This window comes from Notamacropus eugenii, chromosome 2, assembly GCF_028372415.1.
Source record: "Notamacropus eugenii isolate mMacEug1 chromosome 2, mMacEug1.pri_v2, whole genome shotgun sequence".
Lineage (NCBI taxonomy): Eukaryota > Metazoa > Chordata > Mammalia > Diprotodontia > Macropodidae > Notamacropus > Notamacropus eugenii.
Genome location: NC_092873.1, coordinates 412,672,957 through 412,692,856, shown reverse-complemented (window position 1 = coordinate 412,692,856; position 19,900 = coordinate 412,672,957). Strand labels below are relative to the sequence as shown.

Genomic DNA, 19,900 nt, shown 5'->3' with positions numbered 1-19,900 from the left:
ACTCTGATACTCAGGAACTCCCAGGTTCTGCAACTCTTAAACTCTTGAATTTTGGATTACCTACAATCTAACTCCCAAGACCAGAAATTCCAGGGTTAGGCTCAAATGGGCAAACATTGTCCATTTGCCGATGCCATGTATTTCTCTTATCCTTCTTTTAAAATTAAAACTTATTTTTTTTAATCAATGAAAATCTAGTTCTTTCCCTCCTACCCTTCTCTCCTCCCCTTTGGAAAAGAAAAAAGAAACCTATTACAAACACATATAGTCAAAAAAATAAATGCCCTCATTGGTCATGTCAGAAAGAGCCATTCCCCCATTGATAAATGGCCAAAAGATACAAATAGGCAGTTTTCAGAAGAGGAAATCAAAGCTATCAATGTCCCATGAAAAATATTCTATTATTTGGAGAAGTGCTAATTAAAACACTTCTGAGGTACAACCTCACACCTATCATGTTGGCTAACATGACAGAAAAGGAAAATGATAAATACTGGAAAGGATGTGGAAAACTAGGAACACTGATGCACTGTTGGTAGAGCTGGGAATTGGTCCAACTTTTTTTTTATGTTCAGCTTCTTTTTAATGGTAAATAACAATGCCAACACATTCCTTTAAAAAATGTTTGGTTTGTGTATGTATCTTTCCCAAAGTTCTTCTCTTTCCTCCTGGGAATTTTAACAAATGCTTTGGGGTGTGATACAGGGAATGGGTGAGGGGAAGACTATCCCTAGTTTGAAGAAGCTAGTGACTTAGTGAATAGAATCCAATTTAGACTGAGATATTTAGCTGTATGGCCTTGGGCAAGTCACTTAACCACTGTTTGCCTCGATATCTTCAACTGTGAAATAAAGGTAATAATAGTACCTATCTCATAGGGTTATTGTGAGGATTATCAAAGTGGATTTTGGGGAAAGCTTAACTCACTCCATTTTGTCAGTTATGATATTTCTTTGCCTTTGGCCCAGAAAGTCACCTTCAGGACCTCCCTTTTCCCTATTAAAAAAGAAACTATTTGCTCCCTTCCCTTCATCCTATCAGAGAAGGCAAACAGCAGGAGCTTAATCTATATTCATTAACTAACTGATAAAGAAGAAACTATTATCTTTGGGCCGGTGCAAATACTGTGCTAAAGTGCCTTGAACAGTTCAAGCATCTGCTTTCTTTTTTAAAAATGTTGCTTCGATGAACTTATCGGTTTATTTCTACTGATGACTCAGTTTACTTAAAACAGGGCTAATCATAACCTCTGCTTCCCACGGTTGTTGTGAGGATCCAGTGAGATAATAATTGTAGAGTGCTTAGCACAGTGCCTGGCACATAGCAAGCACAATATGAATGAATGTTAGTGTTATTTTTGTTATTTTTTCCCTGCACGAGAACTCTACCTGGTCTTACTCAAAATTGCTTTCTACTTTCTCTGGGACAGAAATGTGTGTGCCCGTAAACACACATACATACATAGACACATATACATATATACATATGTATATTATATATACATACACACACATGTCTATGTATCTGCATGTACCTGTATAGACATGTAAATATGTCGTCTGTGGAACTGAAGGGCTGGTACCCATGCCTTCCTGATAGTGCGGGTCATACTCAAGAGGATACAGAATGGTTAGTATCCCTGTCTGGCTGCATCCTGTGTTGCCTTATTCCCTAGCAAGGATGCAGACAATTCTGGCAATAATGAGAAAACATTTATAAGGCCCATGACAAATAGCAGACACCATATGACCAACCCCAGGCCCTTTTCCAATCTTCTTAAACCTTACTCCTCTTCACCTCCCCTCTCACTCAGGGATGTTGGCCTCCTGATTGATCCTTGACCCACACCCTCCATCTCTTGATCCTGTGTCTTTCCAATGACTGTCTCTCCTACTTGAAATGTTCTCCCCCCTCACCTGGGCCCCCTGGCTTTCTTCAAATCTCAGTTAAAATCTCACCTTCTGAAAACAAGCATTTCTTGGTCCCCAAAACTGCTAGAGCCTTCCCTCTCAAGGTGCCTCCTGTCCATATGGTATAAAGCTTCTTTGGCCACAGCTGCTGGCCTTTTGTCTCCCCCATTGGACTGAAAGTTCCTTGAGGGCAGGTACTGGTTTTTCCTTCCTTTGTATCTGTGGAAGTTTTGAAGAGATGAAGTATATTCTTTTCACTCTCTTTGTTTCTTGCTTTTTTTTGTTTTGTGTTAGGTTTTGGTTTTTGTTTGTTTTTTTGCAATATGGATAATGTGAAGGTATGTTTTGCATGATTTCACATGCATCTCATATTGCTGTTTTTCAGTGGGTGAGGGAGAGGCAAGAGGGAGTGAGAGCATTTGGAATGCAAAAAAAAAAATTTTAAATAAATGTCAGAAATTTTTAAAAATTGTTTTCAAAAGTATCCCCTCCTGGAAAAGGTCCACACCCAGTAATCTCTTCACATTGATTGAAAGGACTTCGTATATTGATTTGTAATTCTTCTAATGAATTACAATAATACCTGGAAGTCATCTCTGCCTTCAAAATCCTTATCCTTCAAGATTCACCTCAATTGCTTTCTCCTCTATAAATCCTTTCCTGATCCTTTCCCCCCAAAGATTTCTCTCTCTTTTCCCAGTAGAATGTCAACTCCTTGGGATCAGGAGCTGCCACTTTTATCACTGCATCCCTAGTGCCTAGCATAGAGCTCTGTACCTAGTATTTGCTTGATGACTTGTAGTGAATCAAATCGTCCCTCAACTTATTGGTTTGTTTGGTTTTTTTTTCATGGTAACTTAACAGAAACTGTCAATGTGCCATGGAAAGAGGATTGACTCTGAAGTCAGAGGACCTGGGTGAAATATCACTTCTGATACTTATTCCCAGTGATCTAGAGCAAGTCATTTGACCTCCCTTGGCCTCAGTTTCCTCATCTGCAAAATGAGGGAGTAGGAAAAAGATGGTCCCTGAGGTCCCTACTTGCTCTCAGTCTTTGATCCTGTGAACCCTGGAGCAGATTAAGAAGAGGTGGACTCCTGCCTCAACACAGTAGCTCCTAGGGACTCCCACCCAATGACAAGTCATTATTTACGCTGAAATCTGGGGTATAAAGTAGATCTCTGGGAGCCCTTTTCTGCTTCATACTAATCTACTCCAGATACAACTTTTTAAATTAAATTTTTAATTAATGAGCATTTATGTTTTCTCTCTTCCATCTTCCTACTCCCTGTTGGAAAACCAAAAACAAAACTCCTGCAACAAATATGCAGAGTCAAGCAAAATACGTCTGAGTATTCAAAGCACTTCTAGGTTCTCTCCCCCCCAATGAAATTTCTGTACATAAAGACCCCTCCTCCCAAGCAAGCCTCTCTGCAGTCACTCACTCCCACATTTTTCCAGGCTGTTTTAAAAGTGACTAGAGGAAGCAGCCTTTGTTAACAGAGTGAACACAGCTCCTTACTTAGTGAGAACTAGCTTCCATTGTTTTCTTTCTAGTCTCATCTCAAAATGGGATTAACACCACAACCCAGAAATGCATGAACCACACATCCACAAGCTTCACTGTGCTGTTTACATGTGGACACAAGAGATATCCTCTCCCTTACCTACAGAAACTCCTGGAGAGCTACACTCTCCAGCCTTAATTGGGTCTGCTTCCTGCCCCTTGGGATGGGAGAAGGTCCATTCCTGATCACCATTGCTTTACGTAATGGCACTGTAGTCATTGTCTTCTCAAGAGCTTGGAAAATCTCATAGGCTCATAGATTTACTGCTGGAGGGACCTTCAGGGTCATCAAGTCAAACCTCCTCATTTTACAGATGAGGAAACTGAGGCTCAGAGATTAAGTGACTTGCCCAGGGTCCAACATAGTAAGCACAAAGATCTTCTTAATTCCAAGCTTACCTCTCTGTCTACCACTCTATCCAGGTGACAAAACTGAGACCCAGAAAAAGGAAGGACTTATCCAAGACCACAGAAGTATTAAAAAGCAGAACCGGATGTCAATCTGAAGTCAGTTTTCATAGATGCTTATCATCTAGAGCTGGAAGAGACCGTAGAGAAAATTTGGCCCAGCCCTCTTCATTTTAGAGATGAAGTAAACTGAGGCCCATGGGGGTGAAATGATTTGCCCAGGATCACATAGCTACCAAGGAGCAAAGCTGGGATTCAGATTCAGATTCTCTCACTACAGATCTGAAAATTCACTTCAGATTCTTTCTCCTCGGAAGTCTGGCCTGAAAGAATGACAATAAATTCCCTCCTTCCCTAGGTACCACAAAATTTATTTTTCCTCCTCAGTAGTCCCTAAAACTATCCAAAACAAATACACTTGAAATAAAAGAAAAATGTGTTAAAATATTTCTCTATCTTGTTGGCTTAGAACATCCTAGAAGGCTAAGACAATGTCATGAGCAGCTCTGTGGTGTATACAGCATGCTGTGTGAGAGCCATAAATATTAAACAGTCTGATAACTCTTCAGTCCCAAACAATCACACTGATTCTTATTCCTTGGGCTTTTTTCACAGGTGACTGCTGGTTGCTGGCAGCCATCGCCTCCCTCACCCTGAATGAGGAAGTGCTGGCCAGGGTGGTTCCTAAAAATCAAAGCTTCCAGGAAAACTATGCTGGGATCTTCCATTTTCAGGTAATGTCAGAAATGGTCCCCAGGCCTCTCATCAGTGAGGATGTATCACCTAGAGGGACAGGCGCTGAAGCAGAATTCATCTGTGTCTCTTATTACCAGTCCAGACTCATTGCCTTGATGCTGCTGGAGGGGAAGTATTCTTGTTTGGGTTTTGTTCGGCCTAGAGGCCGATGGGCTACCTGAGTCTGCTTACCTTTTCTCACCAGTCTTCGGTGGCCAACCGGATAAACGTATTGAGAGAAGAGACTCTCCAGAGTCAAACAAGGGTTAGGCTTTATTCAGGGTCTTAGTTACGTATCCATATGCAGGGCAAGTTCTTCCCCAGAAGAAAGGGACCCTCCTCCTCCCAAGGAGCAAGGATCATACCACAAGAGGACAGACACAGAAGAGGGGAGGGACCCCGAAGCAAAAGAGGCCCTCAGGCTTTCCTATCCCTACTTAAGCTCTCCCACCGAATAGTTTGCACATGAATACCATGCATGCTCTCAGCCCCTCGCTAATTAACAACAGGTGTGCTTAGACCACGGACCAATCTCAAGGGTGGGATGCTCTCCCCAGCAAGTTTCCACTGAGAAGAGGTCTAAATACAAGATAGCTCATGTTTCGCGCCTCAATTCCCAGCTGTTCCCTGGGGGGCCTCGTGAGAACTCTGAGGTTTAGAAGCCCTCACTTTTACCTGCCCGAAACCGTTCATGTGAAAACTGAGCTTACACCCCAACAGGGTTTCCTAAGATGAGCTGCCCACGGTGGCATAGCTCATGGACAGAACCCTTGCCTTGGAGAGTGGAACTCAAAACCCTCATAGCCAGAATCTAGTCTCCCTTTTGACACATGTTGGTCAGTCAAACTCAGATAAAAACAGGGACCACTAAGAGACAGATTTTTTTTAAGACAGAGCTTTAAAGAGCCCTGTGGGTTGTATATTGATTTAGAAAAACACATATTGACATTATCTGTGTCTTATTGTATATTTATTTTGTTAAATATTTTTCAACAGTTTGAGGTACTTGGAGGCATTTTTTTTCAGAATATCTGTTGCTCTAGGCAACAGGTTATAAGGTGCAATGGAGCTGATCTTTATCGGAAGGGGGATTTTCTCATCTGGGAGTTCCTTATACCTATGAAATCACAGGACTAATCCCTGTCATTATTGTGAGATAGCACATGTTCATCTGGCCATCAAATGAACCCCAAGAGATGCCTGAAATGAGGTGAAAATGGTCATAAGAAGACATCCTTACATGTAACATGGGAAAAAAAATAAAATATTATTAAAAAAAAAAAGATGGAAGATAAAAGAGGAGCGAAATGGAATCAGCTCCTAAATTTTAAAAAAAAGGTTTATTATGAAGTTTTCAGCTTCTCCTCACTTTCTTTCTTTCTGTATTGACTAATGAGGGGCTCCTTAAATTAAGCTGAGGGCAAAGAGTTTGTGGCACAGAACTTGGAGGAGAGTGAGTGAGCTGTTTTTGCTCTCAAACCTACCTGATGGCAGGCCAAGTGGTTAAGGAGATATTTTCTTAAAGGGAGAGCCTGTATGCCCTCTGGGGCCCTTGCCCTATAGGGTAGGTAGGTAGGGTCCAAGGTTGCAAAGGCCAAGACCCCAGGTCCCATAGTGCCACTCACCCTGGTTCCAGCCTTCGTGTTCAGCAATGACAAACTACCTCTTGCCTTACAGTTCTGGCAGTATGGTGAGTGGGTAGACGTGGTGGTAGATGACAGGCTACCCACAAAGAATGGCGAACTTCTCTTTGTACACTCAGCAGAGGGAAGTGAATTCTGGAGCGCCCTTCTGGAGAAAGCCTATGCCAAGTGAGTAACTCTTCCATTGCCCAGGATCTTGGAAGATTCAAGATGGCAGCATGGGGTACTGTCAGACTTTGCTATTGAAATGTAACTTATAATAGCATAGAAAATGCCATATTTGTTCACATATGAGAAGTACTTTGACCAGCATTCTCAGTCATACTGCTGCTGTCTTCATTAAGAATCCCATTTACTACTAAAACACCACAAAATACAAGAATATTTGTTTCATGTTATATTTTTCAACCAAGGACATCAGAAGATTCCTAGGTTCATAGGCTTAGAGCTAGAGACCAGCTAGACCATAGGAGAGAGGTTAAGTTACTTGGTCAAGTATTAAATTCTCACATGGTAAATAACAGAAACGGGTTTGAAACACAAATCCTCCAACTCCAAATCCAGTGGGGTCTTTCTCCTGTACCATACTGCTCTCTGGTGAGTTCATTAGCATTATTTCACAGATATGGAAACTGAGGCAATCTGCCTAAAATTATATAGCATATCAGCGATTAGCAACAAGTCTTCCTTATCTCCACACCCAACGCCTCTTCCAGTTCCTTTGATTGCCAGGGGTGGATCCTACCCCTAGGACTCAGCCTCTTACTCAGACAAGATTGACTTTCACCAGAAAGACCTCATTCTGATCACATCTTCGCCTTAGCCCTTCTCAGCATTTGGAGTCTCTGTCTCTAAGCCTTAGAGTAGATAACAACAACACATCAGGTTTCTATTGCAATTTCAGAGGTAGTAACGATGGGAGAGTGCTTTGAGTACGGACATTTGCATAGGTGGAGCAGTGAATTTGGCCCCAGACCCAGAGTCAGGAAGACCCAAGTTCAAATCCAGCCTCAGACACTTACTAGCTTCTATGACTCTAGGCAAGTCACTCAACTTCTGACTAATTTGGTTTCCTCATCTGCAAAGTGGGGATAATAATAGCACCAACCTGCTAGGATAACTGTAAGGCTCAAATGACATGACATTTGTAAAGTGCTTTGCCAACCTTGGAGCGCCGTATGAATGCTAGTGACCCTTTTCTTCTTCCTGTTACACAGGGTCAATGGATGTTACGAAGCTCTCTCAGGAGGGTCTACCACAGAGGGCTTTGAGGACTTCACTGGAGGGATAGCTGAATGGTATGAGCTGAGGAAAGCTCCTGACAACTTGTTTGCCATCATCCAGAAGGCCCTGCAGAAGGGTTCTCTCCTTGGCTGTTCCATTGATGTGAGTCTATGCATCTTTTCTTGTTTTCCCCTTTATTCTCCTCTATTTACTTCAGCTCCTCACCCCTATCTCCCTCTAACTGAAGTAAGTGTCCACTGGTGCTGAGGGGAGCCCCTCTCTTCCTCCACCCTTCTCCCTCAGTGAAATCCTTCTCTCTCCACTCTTGGATGACTCCCAATTTACCAAGTCCACTTCAGGCATATGTTCTCTGCATAGACCAACCAGGCTTCTTGGCAACAGCAAAGGTCTGTCTCGTGTACAGCTAAGGAGGAGGCAGCTTCTCTCTTCCTTCCCACCCTCTTTCCATATTCTTAATCTCCCCTAAATTTTTCTAAGAACCAAATATCCCTACAATGCTCATGTTGCCCCTGAAGTTCATATCTGACCAGCCCAAGCCCAAAGTGACCACCCTCCCAGAGAACAAGTCTCCCATTGTTCCAGGGAGGAAAAAACTCGGAGCATTTAGTCTGATATTAGCAGAGCTTCTAGGTCAGCAATCAGCAACTTATGCACCTTCCCTTCCTTGCACCAGACATCTATTCCCAAGCAGGCTCCAGGGCTAATGGAACTGTGGGGAGATTTCAAAAGGCACAAAAAAATCAATTCCTGAGCCACAGCATCTGCTGCCAAAACCTCATCAGGGAACAGGGAGCAGGATGTCCTGGGCAGTGGCCCACGAGGAGAGGGGTGACTGTAGCAGCCATACATGAGGCCCAGATCAAGCCAGTGACTAGGAACAGAGTTGCAAAGTGACCAGGCCCAGGAAAAGGACCCACCTCTGCTGTGGCCCTCAACTTCCCAGCAGCCCTTTAGGTCAGGAGTTCAGAAAGGACTATTCTTATCACTTCCACAGAAAAGATAACACACTCTAACCTCCTTCACAAGATAGAAGAATTGTTCTGTTAGATGACACAGTAGAGACCCCTGACTGCGATTCTAATGAATTATTAATATGAGCCAAAAACCAAAGTACAGATGTTGCAGCCTTGTAAACATTAACAATATAAGAAAATAACCCGTAGAACACCTGGAGGACTGTCTTGTGGACCTTTATTGGCCATGCACTTGATGGATTTCTGCTCTAAACCACAAGACCTGCCTACCTCTCTAAATTAGGTTAGAGCAGACCCTGGCCCAGATTGCGGTGTGACCAAGTTTGGTGCCAACACAGCAAGCCTTTCATGTGCCCTCTCTCTCCCACTTCTGCAGACACCCAGCAGTCTCATGCTTTCTCCTACTATAGAGTCTTGCTCTCCGGAAAGGAGCTGATGAAGTTATTTGCATCTTAGTATGAATTATGGGACAGTCACTGTATTAACTATTCATGGGCTATTTGCACATTAAACCTCATCTCTTATTGTGAAATGAACAGCTTTATTTCCTTTTAGGAGAATTTTGGGCGAAGGGTAGCAGGTAAGGGAGGCCTTCCTAATGCCCTGAAAACCACAGGGCTAGGCAGCCATCTAGCTTGCTTACGTACACATAGGTCCTGACTAAGGTAGCATGTCAGCCGCTCCCCAGGCTTAGGGATTAACCCTCCCCTGCCTTTCCAGATCACAAGTGCTGCAGACTCAGAGGCGGTAACTTTCCAGAAGCTCGTGAAAGGACATGCATACTCAGTCACTGGAGCAGAAGAGGTAACTGACCCACCGCAGGGGCAGTAGCGTGGTCTGGGTTCTGTTCCTGTGTTTGTTTGTTTTCTGGGGGACCGTACTTAACGGAGACAGACGCTAGCATCAAAATTAAAGTACACTTTAGTCTGGGATGGCACAGGGTGTGGCCCAAGTCAGACAGAAGTCACATTTTAATACTGATTTCACTTCTAAAAAAGGGCTGCCCCGTAGAATTTCCTGGCACTCCAACATGAATCACACTTTCCTACCCTGAGTCATGCTGACCTCTAAGCGTGGTGCACTTTGCCCTCTGGTGGTCCCATTTTCTCATTACAAGAACGATTTGAAAAATCACAAGCCTTGTCCCTTCTGGAACTTTATTTCAGTGACACTCCATTAATTACTTTCATATTTGACTCCTCAGCAGCCCTGGAGGGTAGGTTATTATCATCTCCATCTTACAGATGAGTAAACTGAGTCCTAGTGAACTGAATTGACTGGTTCACAGTCATAGATGCCAATAGTGACAGAGCTCAGGTTTGGTCCTAAAATTTCTGGTGCAGTACCTGTAAAAAAATTTTTTAATTTTCTTTTTTATTATGAACTTAACAATAACCAACAAACATAAACATATAAGGAAAAACAAAAAAGTATATGAAACTATGAGTGCCTGTTACTTAGGGTTTTTAAAAGAGGTATCTAAATTTTAACAGTAATAACAAAATTGCCTTTATTATTTGTGTCCCCTTCTGAATTGTCTCCTCTTGTGTTTTCTGTGAATTTTTCACCGATGTTACTTTCTTCTTTTCATTGCATCTGTATCACTATCCACTCTTCTCCCCCACCCCCATAAGAACCTTCCCTCATAACAAACAAATATCGTCAGAGAAAAACCACATCAGTACATTGGCAGTTGTCTGCATCTCCATTTCATTACTTCTTCAAGGGACAAGGAAAGCTTTATCATCAGTTCCCTGAAGTTGTGGTTGATCTCTGCGTTGGTCAGAGTGTTAAAGTCATTCAGTAGTTGTTTTCCTTTACATTGTGGTGGTCACTCTGTAAATTTTTCTCCTAGTTCTATTCACTTCACTCTGAATCAGTTCATACAACTCTTTCAAGGTTTTTCTGAACCCCTCATAGCTATCATTTTTCACAGTAATGTTCTACTGCATTCACATACCACTAAATGTTCAGCCAACAGTAATTGATGAGTACCTGTTTTGTTTCCAGTTCTTTGCAACACTAATAACAAAGTTTCTCTCTCTCTCTCTCTCTCTCCCCCCCGTATGTATATATACGTATGCATGTATATACATATATATACACACACATGCATGCATATATTGTTATACATATACACACATACATGATAAATATGGGTCGTTTGCCTGTCTTTGACCTCTTTGGAGTACATGTCCCATAGTGGTATTGCTGGATGAAAGGGCATGCACAGTTAAGTGATTCATGGGTATCCAGTATTCTTTTCACAATTTAAGAACCTCTCGGAAGTTTCCTGACAAACTATATCTCATTTGTTATAAACAATTTAGCTAAAGTTATTACGAGAGTCACAGGGAGATAAAGTGTCAGAGCTGGGAAATAAACTGGTGTGTTTGCACTCTGAGTCCCCCAAAAGGACAAGGAGGCATGAATTCAGCAATCATACCCACTCTCTGGGGGCAGCTAGGTGGTTTTGTAGTTAGAGTGCCTGGCCTGGAGTCAGGAAGACCTGAGTTCAAATCGGCCTCAGACACTTACTAGCTGTGTGACCCTGGGCAAGTCACTTAATTTTGTTTGCCTCAGTTTCCTCATCTGTAAAATAAACTGGAGAAGGAAATGACAAATACTCCAGCATCTTTGCCAAGAAAACCCCAAATGGGGTCACAGAGAATCAGACACAATGGAAGTGTTTGAACAGTAACAACAAAAACCCACTCTGTGAGGACATTCACAACCTGCAGAGATTTTATGGGTACTCACTTCAGTAAAAGTAGCACCCTCATGGCCATAACTTTGTTTTCTCCAGGAAAGAAAGGTTTTGATAGAGGACATGAGTCAAAAGACCTGAAGTTCAAGCCCCAGCTCTGACATTTCTTAGCTGTGTGACCCTAAACAGGTCACTTAACCCCTCTGTTTCTCAGTTTCTTCATCTGGAAAATGGACTTAATATTTATCCCACCTTTCTGAAAAGAGTTGTAGGGAGGAAAGTACTTTGCAAATCCTAAATCACCATGTAAACAAGAGGTTATTATTTGGTGTCAACACCAAGGTTTTTACACCCACTGCAGTTTATGCTGTGATCCTGCCCCAAATTGGAAAAAGGGGATGAGGAAAAGGAGGTGAATCTCAGAGAGTTTGGCAGCCTTCCCAGAAGGAGCAGTAAAAGGGGAAGGCTTTGAACCTATGTGACACTAGACTTAATTCTATCTTCTGCCCTCTTTTCTCCATCTAACTTGCCCAGGTGGAGTTTAGAGGAAGCCTGCAGAAACTGATTCGCATCCGAAACCCTTGGGGAGAAGTGGAGTGGACAGGAAAGTGGAGCGACAAGTGAGTTTGTGCTAAAAGCTTAAAATTGGAGGACTGAGGATGAAGGACATCACAATGGTATCTGCCTGGGAACACACCAGCAGGATACACTCAGTGCATCCCTTGGGCTAAATGAGCTAAAGAATGCCGCATACTCTAAAATGATTTAAAAGACAGAAATATTGTATCTCTGAGCATCAGATAGGTGGTGCCATAGTGCACACGGCACCAGGCCCGGAGTCAGGAAGACCTGAGTCCAAATCCAACTTCAGATACTTATTCCCTGTGTGACCCTGGGCAAGTCACTTAACCTCTGCTTGCCTCCGTTTCCTCTTCTGAAAAATAGGAATCATAAAAGCACCCACCTCCCAGGTTTGTTGTGAGGATCAAATGAGATAATAGTAAAGCCCTTAGCGCAGTGCCTGGCATGTAGTAAGTGCTAGTAGTAGTAGGAAAAAGAGAAAGAAGAGGCAGAAGATTCACCAAACCAGTTTGTTAGCACTTAGGTGGTTCAGTGGTTAAAGTGCAAGTCCTGGAGTCAGGAAGACCAGAGTTCAAATGCAGCCTCAGAAACTTACTAGCCCTGTGACGTTAGGCACACTTAACTTCTGTCTGCCTCAGTTTTCTCAATTATAAACTGGATATAATAATAACACCTACCTTTTAGTATTGTTGTGAAGATTGAATGAGGTAGTATGATATCTGCAGGCCTGTTCAGAGTTGAAAGTGGATGTCACTCTCCTTCTTGCTTTTACAAATATTGAAGCAAATTTACTCCCTGCACTCCCCGCCCCAAACAGTAACTTTTAGCACCCCTAACTTGGATCCACTTTTACTTTTCAGCTGCCTTAACTGGAACAGCATAGACCCTGATGAGAGGGAGAGACTAGCCAGGTGCCAAGTTCCTGGCACGTAGTAAGACTATATAAATGTTAGTTACCATCATCATCAGCACCATCAAGCCTGGATGGGGTCCAGAGGGTATGATGGCATTTGCTCACTGTCTTTGCAACTAGCCCCTGCTATATAGTCGGGGTGTCTTTTTGCAGGGCTCAGGGATCCTATGTATAAGATGGTTACACTTCTCATCTAGTTTCAGCAAGGATGATTCTCCTGCAGAATAAATCTGCTTCCAAGCTCAAACTCACCCTTCTGTTAGGCACCAAGAAACTGGAACTTTCTCTTGACTGAGAACCCCAATTGAACATGCTTGTTCTGCTTCAAGGATATTAACTTGGCCATGGAACCTAGGGCAGTTAACTCTTTGGTCGACAGATTCTGCAAGTGGATCTGCTATGACCTGGGCTCTTTTGCAATGAAAACCAGCTTTAGTTTCTTCTGAATTCCCACACATTCTCTTCATTCTCCTCCATTTCATCTTCCTCCCTCCTCCCTCCATCCCAACAGTTATAATACCATTTCCATTCCCTGGACTCCAGAGTTACTCTCTAGTGAACTAATGTAAATCAAGTCAGGGAGCTTCCCTGGAAAGTTTGCTGGCAAGGACCCCAGAGACTTGCTGGAACTAGCTCCAACTCCAATGCATTTTTAAATTTTCATTGTGTGAGCATTTACATCTGAGCAACTCGAAAATGCTACAAATTAGGACTTGATTTATTGTTGTGTGGATGGACTAGACAAGAGAATAATGGAGAAAATATCAATAATGCAGATTAGACTGAAAAGTGTGTCCTATATACTTTCTCTGGAGAGCTGGTTGTTAAACATTTACCCATACACCCCTGCTTCATTGCAGAGAATGACCTTAAATAAAATTCCTTTATAAGATTTTCTCCCTGATAAACCCCTCTTCCTCAAAAAGAGTTTGCAAATGCTTTCCATCATGAAAGTTACCTGTTAGCTAGGGGCTTTGAGAGGTAGAGACCCAAGCACTTTAGGATTTTTTATTTTAGGAGGGAAAGAAGGGAGGGAGGAAGAGAAGAAAGAAAAACAGGTCACCCCAAAAAGGGATAAAAAAATTGTTAATTGAATAGATGCTTTTCTAATATTTTTTCAGTTCAAATGCACTGATTCTGAAGAAAAATTTAACCTTCATGCAATATTAATTCATGATAAGCATAGTGAGACCATTAAAATGCCCATGTCCCATCGTTGAACACTGATGGTTTTTTCACCTGCTAACATTGAGGCTCAGGCCATATGTCTCTCCCACCCACCCCACCCTGCCCCCCAAACCTTTGGTAGCTGCTGTTCATGCTCCTCCCAACCACCACCCTCCTCTTCCTCCTCTCTCCTCTGGTCTGTTTTATTCTCCATCCTTTGATATCTACAGGCCTGTTCAGAATTGAAAGTGGATGTCACTCACCTTCTTGCTTTTGGAAATCTTGAAGTAAATTTGCTCCCTTTGCTCCCCCCCAACAGCAAATTTTAGCATCTCTAACTTTGACCCATGTTTACTTTTCAGCTGCCCTAACTGGAACAGCATAGACCCTGATGAGAGGGAGAGACTAACCAGGAAATTTGAAGATGGAGAATTCTGGTGAGCTTACTTGGGATTTCACAGACAATGGTACACTTTCTAGAATTTGTTTTACTGCCAAAATTATTTAGAACAAAGCACAGCCCAGGGTGTTAGGCTGAGGACTCCCAGCTCCTCAGGCCTATTTTCAGCCCTAGAAGTGCTTCCCTACACAGCCCTGGGCAAGAAATGACTTAGTCCCCATCTGACTATTAAATTAGAGTAAGATACTGAGGTACATTACAGAGAGAAAAAACAAAAGAATTGCTATTTCAGAACCCAATAGAATCCAGTGGTGACAGTGGGACATACTCACCACTTCTAGGAGCTTTCAGTTCCTTGGTGGGGCAGCTAGGTGAGGCAGTGGACAGAGAACCAGTGCAGGAGTCAGGAGGACCTGAGTTCAAATCTCACCTCAGACACTTGACACTCACTAGTTGTGTGACCTTGGGCAAGTCACTTAACCCCAATTGCCTCATCCTGGGTCATCTCCAGTCATCCTGATAAATATCTGATCACTGGATTCAGATGGCTCTGAAGGAGAAGTGAGGTTGATGACCTGCACAGCCCTCCCTCACTCAAAACAAAGTCAAGTGCAAGTCATGTCATTATTTCTCTGATGACATGATCTTCTTCGGCAACAAAGGACAAACACACTGAGTGGGCTTCTACTGTGTGCTCTCCACTCTATTAGATCCTAGAAGCATCCTACAGGATATGGAGAGGAGATAGTATGGTATAACTTGAGAGTGAGCATAGTATAGTAGAGGACCTAAAGTCAGGAATCCCAGAGTTCGAATCCCACCCCTGATACTTATTCACTGTATAGTCATGAACAAGACACTTAGCCTCTGAGTCTCAGTTTCCTCATCTATAAAATAAGGGTACCAATACCTGGAGTGTGCCAACTTCACAGAGTTGTTAGGAATCTCAGATGAGAGGATGTATGTAAAGCACTTTGAAAATTTTTAAGTGTCAGTTATTATTATTCTAAGGCCATGTTGGGAGATTCAAAGATCTAACAGGTATCTCTAACAGGATCTCTTGACATACTGGACCAAACCTTGTCTGTGTTTCTGTTGCAGGATGTCTTTCGGTGACTTCTTGAGACACTATTCTCGTCTAGAGATCTGCAACCTAACCCCAGACACGCTAATCAGTGATACCTACAAGAAGTGGAAACTCACCAAGATGGATGGGACCTGGAGGCGGGGTTCTACTGCAGGAGGCTGCAGGAACTACCCAAGTAAGAGAAAAATTCAGAACTCAAACCCTTGAGAGAGAGATCTAGCTCCAGCTTTGGGGGTCCTCAAGGGACAGTTCCCTCAACCTGCCAACTATGAAGGGAGCAGGAAAAAAGCTGAAAAGGCAGAGAAAGGAAAGTGGGGCACTGGTGTAGTACAAGTTTCTTTATCTGTAAAATGGGGATTATAACACATATAGTACCTACTTCACAGAGTTATTGTTAGGGAAGCATTTTATAAACCTTAAAGTGCTATCAAAATGTCAGTAAGTTGTCACTATCAACATCATGATGTGCCCCCACCTTGCACTCCTTTCAAAAGAAATATCAAGAGAAAGGACAGAGGAATAGGGTGAAGGGACACAGGAGAAGGAAATCATGTCCTTTAACAACTCATCTTGATGTTGGCAGGTTGTTTAAGGCCACTGCTCCCCCTGATTACTTCCAAAGACATTTATAGAGCACATGTTATGTACCAGGCACTCCACTAGCCATTGTAAGTGTTATAAAGATCTTGAGCAGTATCATCTCTAACTCTATGGTTAAAGATTAGAATGGTTCTAGACAACGCCCAGGGACAGGTCCCCCTCTGACTGGAACCCGGGAAGTCCCTCTCCTGGATGGCTTTTCACATCGCCAAACTTCTCTTTGTCCAGTCTTTTCTTCAGTAAGCTCGTTGCTGTTTAGTTGTTTCAGTTGTCACTTTTTGTGACCCCATTTGGGATTTTTTTGGCAAAGATACTAGAATAGTTTGCCATTTCTTTCTCCAGGTCATTTTACAGTTGAGAAAACTGAGGCAAACAGGGTTAAGTGGCTTGCCCAGAGTCACACAGCTAGTAAGTGTCTGAGGAAGGATTTGAACTCAGGTCTGACTCCAAGTCCCCTCATCTATCTACTACTCTAGCCTCCAAACATAGCAATACTTTATTTTTTACCCCTTCCCAAATTACTCTGGACAATCATCTTCCTCCCCCCCCCAAAAAATATTCTACTATCCAACTACCCCAGATGAGTAAAACACTCACAGGCACTCAAAAGAAATTAAAACTGCAGTATCACACCACAGTACACATAACAGAAACTGTAGTTCGTAGAGGTTATGTAACTTGGCCAAGTTCATGTCACTAGTTAATGACAAAACTGGTGTTATAACCCAGATCTCCTGACTCCTGAACTAAATTATTTTCCACTATACTAACACTACACTTACATCCCTGCCATTTACACCTTAGTGTGAGTTTCAAATCAATTTAATTCAGTTAGTGAAACAAGAAGTGCCTTTCCTCCAGATCACCTTGTTTTTAGTTTGTGTATACTTACATGGGTCCATGTTGTTTGTTTCCCCCATAGAATGTAAGGCCCCTGAAGGCAGGGGCTGTTGCTTTTTTTTTTTTTGTATTCTTGGTGCCTCGAACACATGGGATGCAGGAGTGGGCCTCAAGACCACATGTGGCCTTCTAGGTCCTTGGGTGTGGCCTTTTGACTGAGTCCAAGTTTTACAGAACAAATCCTTTTAGTAAAGAGATGTGCTCTGTGAAGTTTGGATTCAGTCAAAAGGCCACCCTTGAGAACCTAAAGGGCCTTGTGTGGCCTCGAAGCCCCAGGTTCCCCACACCTGGGATAGGGATAGAGTCTAGACCTGTCAGTTCACTGGTATAGAGAAGTCCTGGATAAGAAACTTCCTCAGCCAATAAAAACCAGCACCTTCTCTGCAAACTTGTAGTCTTAAAAAGTCACCTACAACACTTGGAGGTTAAATGAGCTGTCCAGGATCACACAGCCTAAGTCTTCCCTATCCTCCTCTCTACACTCCCTCTCTGCCTTGTGCCTAGTAGATACTTAATAGATAGTTGTTGGTTTGTAGGTTGATATGTAAGGCCAGTGCTAGGCCCCAAGAACAGAAGGAAAGAAATGAAAATGCCTGCCCTCTAGGAGCTTATAGTCTACTGAGGGGAAGGGGATATGGTAGACACACACATAAGTATAGTACAGAATACTTTGAGAAGAAAGCAAGTGCTGCCTGGGCAGCTGGGGGGTGAGGGATAAGTGAGGATTAAGGAAGGCTTTGGACCTCCTTGTATTTTTAGATGGCATCTAAGGAGAAGGATGAAGGAAAGATGGGGATTCCAAGAGATGGAAAGGAGGAGGAAATGTCATCTGGCCATGCAGCCTCATCTCTTCCAAAGACACAAAGGAAAGAGTTGTTGTTGTTCAGTCGTGTCTGACTCTCTGTGACCCCTTTGGGGTTTTCTTGGCAAAGATACTGGAATGGTTTGCCATTTCCTTCTCCAGCTCATTTTACAGATGAGGAAACTGAGGCAAACAGATTAAGTGACTTGCCCAGGGTCACACAGCTAGTACATGTCTAAGGCCATATTGGAACTCAGGTCTCCTTACTCCAGGACCAGCCTTCTTATCTGCTTTACTACCTAGGGACATATCAATTCTGGGAAAGATGCTAGTACAGATTAGCTCAATTTGGATTAGCTAAAATATAGAGTTCATGAAAAGGAGTAATATGAAATTAGGCTCAAAAATAGACTGAAGCTGAATCACAGAAGGTTTTAAGCGTTGCACCCATAATTTATCCTAAAGGCAATAGGGAGCTACTGATTTTGGTTTGGTTTGGTTTGGGTTTTTGAGCAAAACATGCTAACCACATGCTTAGACCTGTGCTTAAGGAAGTTTATTTTGGAGGTTATGTGGAGGTTGGCTTGTAGGGGGAGGGACATAGCAGCAAGAGGACTAATGAGGACAGTATTATAATCATCAAGGCAAGAGATGACAAAGACCCAAGTTAGAGAATGGCCATGTGAGTGGAGAGAATGCGATGAAAGGATGGAAGAGATAGAAGTAGAGTCAACAAGCGTTGGCCACTGATTGAACATGGATGGTGAGAGAGAGGGAGGAGTTCAGGACGACTCTAAGGTTATAATATGGCCTGGGAGGCTGGGAGAAGAGGGGTGTCCTCCATAGAAATGTGCAGAAGGAAAAATGGCAGAAGTGGATTTAGGAGGAAGATCATCAGTTCCAATCTGGACCTGCCAACTTTGAGTGACAGCATGGTATAATGGGAAGTTCTGGATGTGGCATCAGGAGACCTGAGTTCAAATTCTGGCTTTGCCGTTTACTACTGGTATGATCTACAAGTCCCTTAACCTCTCTGGACTTAATTTCTTCCTTTATAAAATGAAAGTCACAGGTGAATCATGGGATCTCTAAGGTCCTTTTCTAGCTTTAAACATACAATAATGATAATGCTATACAACAGGCAGTTGGCAATGCAGAGCTAGATTTCGGGATAGCTATTCAAGCTGTAGGTTGGTGAGGATTAAAACCCCATGAGACCACAGATTTAGAACTGAAAAGGACCTCTAGTCCAACTCATTTTACAAATAAGAAAACTGGGTCCCAGGGAATAAATGACCACGGTAGGATTTGAACTCAGATTTTCTGACACCAGCATCATGGCTCTTTCCATTATATCGTATTACCTCTCCCTGGATACATCCTTTTTTAAAAAGAAGATTTTGATAGAAAAGGTGTTTTGGGTGATTGGGGAAATGGGGGTAGAGAAAGGATAGGATAGCACAGGGCACCTTAGGAAAATTTAGTTCCTGCTTGTGGATCGTTGGCCTGTTACCAGTCAGAAACCAAAGAAGAGAACCCCAAGTTTTTCTCTGGCCAGATCAGCCTTCTTTGAAACTCCATTCAAAGTCAGAGATGAATAAAGTAAGAAAGACACCAGGGGGAGCAATAGAGTCCAGAGCCTAGCAAGGGAAAGGCTTCATTTCAAGAAATAATCTTCCCTCCCTCCCTGCCAGAGCTTAAAAAAATGAGTACAAACAGCTCAACAAAGTGGGGGCAAAAATATAAAAAACATACATAGGGTGGAGTTTGTAATTTAGGACTGTTTTAGACTCCCATTTACTCCACCACCACTGCTGCTCACTCAAATTAACATTGCAAATTAGTGGAGATTTTGGATTACCTCCACCCCCTGATGTCTCCCAATTCCTCCTACCCTCCTTCACTCCCTCTGCCTTCCATGACTGCCCCCAACCCTAAATGCCACAGACAGGCCCTTCTCCATTCTGCTGGTGTTCTTTATCTGTGCAGTCATAAATAAATGAAAAAGCATTTTTAAGCATTTACCACAGACCAAGCATGGTGCTACATGTTGGGGATACAAATAGAAAAGGCAAATAGACCTTGGTCAAAATAGGCGCTCACATTCTAATTGGGGGGAACCCCCACATAAAAGAAAGTTCAAGTGTAGAGCAAATAGAAAGGGTCAGGTCAGATGGCAAGGTCCCAGGGTCCTTTGGGTAGATAGTAAGTGAGATGATGGTCTCCTCTCCCTTCTACTCCCAAGTTGGCCAGTGTCACA

The 19,900-nt window shown here is 42.8% G+C and overlaps 1 protein-coding gene across 1 annotated transcript in view; it reads left to right on the top strand.

Annotated features, from left to right (window-relative positions):
- The window catches only part of CAPN2 (calpain 2), an 89,833-nt gene that overhangs the window by 44,952 nt on the left and 24,981 nt on the right, over positions 1–19,900 (top strand). The window contains exons 3-9 of the mRNA XM_072647737.1: positions 4,501–4,619; positions 6,298–6,431; positions 7,481–7,649; positions 9,203–9,286; positions 11,724–11,809; positions 14,214–14,288; positions 15,353–15,513. Of these exons, the coding sequence (XP_072503838.1) occupies positions 4,501–4,619; positions 6,298–6,431; positions 7,481–7,649; positions 9,203–9,286; positions 11,724–11,809; positions 14,214–14,288; positions 15,353–15,513 (828 nt within the window). The remainder of the gene's footprint in view (positions 1–4,500; positions 4,620–6,297; positions 6,432–7,480; positions 7,650–9,202; positions 9,287–11,723; positions 11,810–14,213; positions 14,289–15,352; positions 15,514–19,900) is intronic.